Source organism: Calidris pugnax, unplaced genomic scaffold (assembly GCF_001431845.1).
Source record: "Calidris pugnax isolate Ruff unplaced genomic scaffold, ASM143184v1 scaffold63, whole genome shotgun sequence".
Classification (NCBI taxonomy): domain Eukaryota; kingdom Metazoa; phylum Chordata; class Aves; order Charadriiformes; family Scolopacidae; genus Calidris; species Calidris pugnax.
Genome location: NW_015090852.1, coordinates 5,018,107 through 5,026,511, shown reverse-complemented (window position 1 = coordinate 5,026,511; position 8,405 = coordinate 5,018,107). Strand labels below are relative to the sequence as shown.

The window sequence follows — 8,405 nt, the reverse complement described above, 5'->3', positions numbered from 1 at the left end:
ATTTAAAGCTTTTGAACATTTGCTGAAATGTCTGATGGAAAGGAAGCGAGTTTCCTCCAAAACGCCAGCAGATTGTTGGAGGCTCTTGTACTGCCCTATCTCCTGCTGAAAGTCCTTCCATCAAGGATCTATCTCCTCCAAGTGCTGATGTCCTCTTCTCAGGAGATCAGGAGGAAAATTTTATGAGGATTTATTCTTTATATGGCGTTTGGGACTCTCCCAGTGTAACACGCTTACTGCCTATGGCCCATTCCCTTGTCTCCTAGTAAGTGCAGGTAAAGATTTATGCTATTCCAGGTGCCAGCCTCACCAGAGAGATTAATGAGAGATAATTTCTTACACAGAGATTTATTGAGTTCTCCGAGTTCATTCACCAGCTGTGAAGTGAAACATCTCAAAACAGTTTTTGAATACTAAGTTCTTCCTGGCACTAGTGCAAAAAAAAAGGGGGAAACAGTGCCTTTTTCTGCTCGAGGTATTTATTCTGCTGGGCAGAGCAGGCTTCATGTGCAAAGCCCTGGGAGCTGAGATGCTGGGTTATTAGCAGCCTGCCCGCGTGGCCCACCCGGGGTGTGGGAGGATGTGCCTGGCATGCTCAAGGCACCGCGCTCTGCTTCTCAGCATCCTCAGCCCCGTGAGCTCCCATGAGTGATAGGTTATTATTTCACGGTGGATTTGGAGAAGCAGGGGAGCTCCGAAAACTGAGGCAAGGTTGATCACTCAGCTGAGGCAATGTAAAAGCACTAGGAAAGTGGTTTGTGGCTACGGCACCCTGCAGATCTCATGTCTGCTGGCATTATGGCCCAAAATGTTGGTCTGATTTCATGGCACTGTCTCTTCTGCCATGTTACTCTTTAAGGGAGAAGGATGAAGGTCCTGCCTTGGTACCTCAATTGCATGTGTCTTGTTGACCAGCTTTTTGGGACACCCCTTCCTTCTGCCCTGCCCAAAAGCCCAGCAGGAGCCCAGCGCTGGCTCCTGCACCCTCACCCTGGGCTGGGGCAGAGCCCAGCAAAGTACTGCGTGGCCCATCTGATAGAGAGGAGACTGTTTTGCTGCAGCCCATTTTCTTCCAAGGTGCAGAAGGGGCTGGAGGAAGTTGGTGGCAATTAGTAAATTGTCTTTTCAAAGAATCTTTCCACTCGCAATTGGGCATGTGGCTCCACGGGGGCCTCTAAGGGTGTATATCTGCATGCAAATATTGGCCATGAGGTGCTAATTATGCTCCTCTCCCATCTCAGTCACATTTCTACCTCTGCCAATGGACCATTCTACCAATTTTTCTCTCTGTTGCACTCAGTGTACCATGCCCGTAATGGGTTTGTATTTTCACACAGGCATTAGCTGGGAAGAGTCGATGGGGAAGCCCACAGCTGTAAGGCAGTTTTCAGAAGATGATTTATTGTTTCCCTCAGCACGGTTCAGGAGCAGTGAGCCATGGGCAGCCTGAGGGTTTTTCCTCAGGGATACACCAGTGAGGAGGATATAGGCATTTTCTTCATTTATTTAGTTGTTTATTAACACTTTGGCGTCCCTTCCTTGGAGATGACTTTTCTGCTATCTGTAGTTTTCCTTCAAGATCCCCCTCCTTAGAGCATCTCAGCAAAAGAACTGCCACTTCTTCACATCTCCACAAAGAACTTGCAGAAATATGTTTGCAAATGCCTTTTGCACACATGAAATGCTGTAACACCAGGGAAGCTCACATAAAAACAAACTGTGGTACTCATTCTTCCCTTTGACTGGTCTTTGTCTTCAAACAACTGTAAAAGAGGGCAATCAATATACCTTGCCAGGGTCTTTTTAATGCTTCCTGAGCCATTATGGTCATAATGTTTCTTCAGGCTGTCGTGTCAATACATTTGAGACACTGAACATGTCAAAACCACATAAAATCTTTATTAAGGTGAAATTAAATGAGCAAGCCCAAATCAGTAACTTAAATGGATATTATCCTTCAAGGATGCCAGACCTAAAAACCAGACACAGCTGAAAAATCCAGGGCAGTCAAAGTTAGGATTAAATTAATGAGAAACTCAGACTTTTGCCACAGAGCCTGGGCAGGAGGAATTTAGGCAGATGGGAATTGCTGTTACAGTGCTCTGGACACCTGTCTGTCATTTTTATTGCAGCATTAGCCTGAGCTAAAAAAGTGCAGTGAATCTGGGGCAGGCAGGAGGAACAGTTATTGGCAGGAATATTCAATCTCCTTTCGCTCAACAAATTAATCCAGACTGAACAAAAGAAAACAAACAAATATTATGTCTTTGCATATGGTCTGAGGTGAGAGTGCACGGGGCTGTGCAGGGTGGCACCGGGACGCATAGCACCCCCTGCACCTGGGGTTACTTTAGGAGGTGATGCTCGTGGGTACCCAGGAAAAAGAAGCAGATGCTGGGCTGGGAGAGCAGCCTGTCCCCCAGGTTCCCTGCTCTTGGTTTGCCAAGTCACCCACTGCAGAGAGCCAGCCTGGCCACAGGGCCATCCTTGTGCTGTATCACCCAGGTGGGTGTCTGTCCAGGCTCTTCTCACAGGCTGTGTCAGGCAGGCAGCAGCTAGAGCCCATTGTTGCCTCTTCATCCAAATGTTTGGCAGGGGGACAGGACCCAGATGGGTTTGTCTGGGCTCGGTGCTTTGTGACAGCCTGGTATGGCTTGTTTTGCCCTGCTTCCTTGTGAGCTCTTGTTTTGCAGTTCTGCAATGCTTGGGAAGTGGATGGGTTCGGTTCAGCCCATTCCTGCTGCCCTGGGAGTGACCACAGATCACCTGTGGCTGTGCAGAGGTGGGACAATTTGCTGCCCTTCAGGACCAGCCTGGCAGAAAGGCTCAGAAAGGCTTGGGTTTTGCATCTCCAGAGGGTGCAATTGCTCCAGTGTCCCCTGCAAGCTACGGGGTGGACCTGGCTCCTCCACAGGCAAGCCTGGTTTGGAAGGAGCGTTCACCTCAGCGCTGCCCAGCGGGTGACTAACTGGTAGGACAGCACCACTTGGGTCCCCAAAGTATCACCAGCCTCTCCCCACCAAGGGCAAGGGTTCCTGGTGCCCGTGGCCTGTTTTCAAATGGCAGTGAGCGATGCCACCCCCGTGGGTTTTCCACTGGAGGGCTGGGAATTTGCATCCCTTCTTCCACATTATTGTTGTGCTGCTTTGGCTTCAGCAGGTGGGAGTCTATAGCTTGCCAGGACGATTTCGCATTTCACAAAGGAGCCTTTTTGCCCACACGCCTTCGCAGTGGAAAGCTGAAAAATTGTTCTGTTCCAGCCTATTTAGTTTTAATTGTTTCCTTTACTTCTCATTGCCCACAGCAAAATATCACCTTCCCCTTAACAAACAGCCAGGCTGGGAGCCAGTCACCCTGCACAGCCACCGCCACCACGATCACCGTGCCATCCCTCCTGCCTGTCCCCATGGCTTCCAGGGGTCTTGCCTTTGCTGGGCAGGGCTGGATTTTGGGGAGGAGGCAGCAGCAGCTTGGATTGCCCTCAGTAAGCACAAGCGCTCCCATGGTTATGCAGTCTCTGAGGTCTTTGCTGGCTGCGCTGGCTCACAAACACTTGCTGAGCTGCCTTTCCCTGCTAGTTCTCCTGGTGGAGAGGCCAGCTCGTAACACTTGCTTTCAAGGTGGCTTTGAAAAGAGAAGGTTGTGTTGCTGAGCGAGAAACACGATGCACAGAGAGCCCCTGGGGAATGTTGAACAGCAGAAGACGAGAGAAGCCTCTCCTCCCTCCCTTCACCACAGAGCAGGCTTCGCTGTACGGGAGCGACGCAGTGCACCGCATCCCAGGTGAGCACCATCTCCAGGACCTCCCCTCCTGATCCTGATGCTGGGGCTCAGGAGAGCCCATCCCCATGGACTCCCCTCTCCACAACCACAACAACCCCATGCTGCCAGCGGAAAGCAGGGCCTTGCAGCTTCAGGGAAAAAGTTTTGGGGACTTCTAAGCCTGCCCAGAGGTTATGGCACTGGGAGGATAAAGCACTATTCCCTTTCCATGCAGGCTCCATCCAGGGAGCGCAGCCAGGCATCCCCCCCTGCCCCAAGCAACCTTAGCAGCAGATAAGGCTCAAGGGAATATTAACAACTTCCAATATAAGGCATGGCTGGAGAGCTAGGTAGCAGGCTGAGACAGAATGAAAATACACGCAACAACCTGTCAGGGTAACCCCATGGAAATTTATTTTATCCCCAGGACAAAATACCCCTGTGGATGCAGCCTGATGCTGGGCACTGCCTGAGCCAGCACCGCGCTTCCCGCACCTGCAGGATTTCCCCTGCTCCGTCCTGGGGAAGAGCTGTAAAACAAAGGCTCATAAATTAATTACCTAAAAGGGTGGCAGAATGTTATTAGATACTCGGGAGTTAATTGTACTGATGTTAATCGCATGTATTTTAATGGCACCAGTAGAGATGTAATATGTAATTCCATAGGTATTCCAGGATAATTTAGCAATTTAATTAATTTCTGCTAATACTTTTTAAATCACCTGCCCTCTTCCTCTCCTGTTCTCTGAGGGAAAGGAGGAGGAAACTTTTCCAGTTGGCAAAATCTATTGCAAACTCACTTTTGTTGGCAGAGATATAATTTTATTTCTCAGCGAATTTATTCCTGGTAGAGAACCGCCCCCCCAAAGTCATCCCTGGGTGACAGAGGGGCCAAGGAGAGCTTGTCAGGGCTGTGATTGGCTGGTCCTAAATTTGGAAGGCTGGATCAGGGCTGGGTGAAATGTTTTGGACAGAGTATGATGGACTGAAAAGATGAGGACTAAAATGATTTGTGGATTTAGGTCAAATTCAGTAAGCAGAGCCAGGAGAAAAAGTGGAAGAGAAATGTAAACAGCATCAGGCATTTTTTTTCCATCTCCTCAAAATGAAATGTTTGGTTTAGAAAAAGCAAAAATATCCTACTTTAGTGTGTTTTGAGATGCAGCTTTTCTGCTTCTCTCCCCTGTGGCTCCCCCCAGGTGAAGGCATCTGTCAGATGCCCAACGCCTGGGACAGCACTTCAGCTGGAAAAAGGATGCATTTACTTTCTGCACCCACCACTTGATGAGATAAGATGGCACTTGGGGTTCTGGGGAGGTGGATATAGGAGGAGACAAGTGATTTGAGCTGCTGTCCAAGCTGTCCCCCTCCTTCCCCACGCTGGCAGAAAAGAGACCACCAGAAGCCATTGCTCTCATGGGGCTTTTATTGTCCGGCTGGCCCTCGCCTCCCACCCTGCTGCCCACAGCCAGCCAAGCCCCTTGCCATCACATCCACCGGTGGAGGAGATCTGTGCCCAGCCCCGAGCCCAGCCGCCTGCCTGGGGCAGCATGTCCTTCCTTCCCAGCTCTTTTTTTTTTTTTTTTTTGCATTGGGATTTTTTATTTTATATTTTTTTTTTCCGAAATATTTTATTTTAAAAATATAGTAGCTGTGGAAAGCAGCCCTCTTTATAAACGCTGGATGCTGGAGTGAAGCGCATCGTCGCCATCCTTATTACTGATCCCTGCTGGGTGCCTGTGCCCCCCTGCAGCAGTGATGGGGGGGCCAGGGTGGCTGCACCGGCTGCTGCAGGCGGGGAGGCTCGCAATGGCGGGGGGGAGAGAGAGAGAGAAACCCTTTTAAAAATAGAAATATTGTGCTGAGTCGTTTGGAGTGAATGAAATACATAAAACACCAGCATTAGATTAGTTTTAGCTCGTGGAATATTGCTCCCAGCAGAGTTGGCGTAGTGGAGGTGCAGTCCCCCTCGGCCGAGGGTGGGGGAACCGTGCTGCCCCCCCAGCCCCACTGCAGGGCTTGCTGCTCTCACCCACCACCCACCGCAAGGACACCGGCCCCCAGGGCAGCCCGGGAGCCACTATAAATAGTAAACTGTAAACACAACCATTGGAGATAAGAGATATCTACGATCACAGGGTTTACTGGTTCAAATGTCCCACCCTCCCCCCCCCTACCCCAACCCAACCCATACACCTACGCCCCCTGTCCCCACTCCATAAAAAGGTCTCCGGTAACAAAATCTTCGTTCCAGGCTTGGAGTAAAGGTGCAGTGCTCGAGGAGTAAAAAGGGACATTGCAACCTTAGTGGTCTTTGCTGGGGAGGGGAGAAGTTGGCGGGAGGGAAAGAGAGGGTCAGCTGGTTCAGGTCCTTTGCACGTTCATTTGGTTTGTCTGGAGGACTCCTAGGGTTATACCTGAGATGAAGACATCTAGGGGACACTCCATAGCTCAATTAAAACATGGTTGGTGTTTTGTGCCTAGAAGAGCCCTCGCTGACGGGATTTGTCCATGGTGGTCGCCCCACTCAGCAAGAGAGCAGCATCCCTCCTCCGCTCGGCACGGGACTATCTGAACCAACACTCGGCTGGGGGTGATCCCTCATGTGTCAAGGACCTCGCTGGTGGGTGACGGTTCATGGGGGATGCCCTGTACACTGTGGATGGTCTGGTTGTGGGAGAGGGAGTTCTGCTGGAGCTCCAGGGCGATGGCATTCTGGGGGAACTCCTTCACCTGCCGCTTGTACTCAAGGAAGGTGCATGCCTTGGTGGCAATCGCGATGATGTTCTTGCCGATAAAGATGGTGGAGACCCTGCTGTCCTGGAACAGGACCATGTTGATGGCCCGGATGAAGATGGTGACAATGTTAATGGTGACCAGGCTGAGAACAGGGTAAAGCATCATCTTTTGTGGAGCAATGTGCTCCCCTTGCATGCTGATCTCACTGAGGGACACGCAAGGCAGAATCAGGAGGAGTATGTAGCAGTAGAAGAACATGAGCCCCTCTGCCCAAATGGGCAGACCAGTCCTGTGTGGCTCCCACAGGTTAGCCTGGATGTCCAAGATATCCAGCAGGTCAAGGGCCACCCAGAAGAGGCGCCCCCGCAAGTCCTCTTTCTTCCGAAAGGTCCGTATGTACTCCATGCTGTCCAAGGCCACCAGCACCAGGTAGAGCCCCGGCACACAGATGGAGAGGAGAAGGGTCAGGGCTTTCCTGGCCACTGTCTCCAGGTTCTTTTTGTCCGCTTTGTAATTCTGAAAGATGAAATACAGCTTGATCTCCAGCACAAAGATGTAGAGGAACCACAGGATCATGGCGTAGCCCCTCTTGGCTGTCTTCACCTCTGCCCCCACCCACACCGCCACGTAGCGCAGCACGATGAGGAAGCAGATGTCCCCCACCAGCACAATGATGCAGACGCCAATCTTGCGGGGCCCCTGGTTCTGCTCCACCAGGTAGGCGTCCATGAAGGCCATGCTGGTCATGATGACGATGGTGGTCAGACAGACGTGGCGCTTGTCAGGTGGTGGCAGCACCATGGTGAGACGAGCGGCCCTCCTTCCGCACTGGCACTAGGGGAGCAGTCCCACCAGCAGGGCACAGGGTGACATCCGCAGTGAGACCAAGGGCTGCTCTGTCCCCCCAGCCCCAGGAAGAGGTCCCCAGAAGAGCAGTGGCTCAGCTGGCAGCCCTGCAGACTCTGGGCTGTCCCTGCAGACTCTGTCCCCAGCTCTTCACCTGCAAGCACCGTGGCTTTGTCCCCAGCCCCGGGCTGGCCAAGCAGCCCAACCCCAGGCACCCTCCACCACCAGCGGCCAGAGCTCACAGAGGTGCAGGGCCTCCTGGAGGAATGTCCCTCCTCTGTGGTGGGTCCTCCATCGTTGTCAGGTTTCCAGCGATCCTATGGCACTAATGGACCTCCAGGCTCTGAGCCCCAAATCCTGGTACAGATCTCTGGGAACCCGGTAGGTGACTGGGCAGCAGAAGACCTGGCCAGCAGGGCAGGAAGGGGAGCTCTGCTCTTCCCAGCAAGACCCCACACTCCTCCAGGGTCTGTGGAGGTCCTGCTGCGTCCTATCGGGGAACTGCCTTCACACCTATCTCTGTGGGGCTGTGCCATGCTCCTGCTGCTTCCAGCTGTACATACATCCCTCCATCCCTGGAAAAGAGAGCAGAGAATGAGCATTACGGTCCCTCCATCTGCCAGCCATGGGATGGTGAGAATGACAGCCCTCCCCAGCTCCCACCACACTGTGGTAAGTGCTGGGCTCCCACCGTGTACTGTCCCACCATCAGGGCACCCACCACCATGCCCTGTGCATTACTTGATGCAGAACAGCTTTATATTGGAGACAAACACAGCCTAGGGTGTCCTGCATGGAAACCCAGCATGCTGCCCTTACACAGGCTGTCCCCGACACGGCGGGTGAGGGAGTACCAAAGCTGTCCCTTGGTGGCATGACATCTCAGCAGCTTTCTGGCCTGACCATGCTGCGCTTGAATAATGGATTTGTTAATCTGTTCTGTGCAGGGACCGCACTCCTGGGAAGTGAGGAGGTCCCAGTGCACCCAAGAGTACTGTCAAAGTGCTTAGACAAAGTGAAGGAGCCAAATAATGATCACAGTCAGATGTGGCGACCAC

The 8,405-nt window shown here is 52.1% G+C and overlaps 1 protein-coding gene across 1 annotated transcript; it reads right to left on the bottom strand.

The window, feature by feature from the left end:
• Window positions 1-5,955: 5,955 nt before the first annotated feature.
• TMEM121 (transmembrane protein 121) lies at window positions 5,956-8,193 on the bottom strand. Its single transcript, XM_014943315.1, has one exon. It carries the CDS (start codon window positions 7,300-7,302, stop codon window positions 6,364-6,366), a length of 939 nt encoding a protein of 312 aa, XP_014798801.1. The 5' UTR covers window positions 7,303-8,193; the 3' UTR covers window positions 5,956-6,363.
• Window positions 8,194-8,405: the final 212 nt, after the last annotated feature.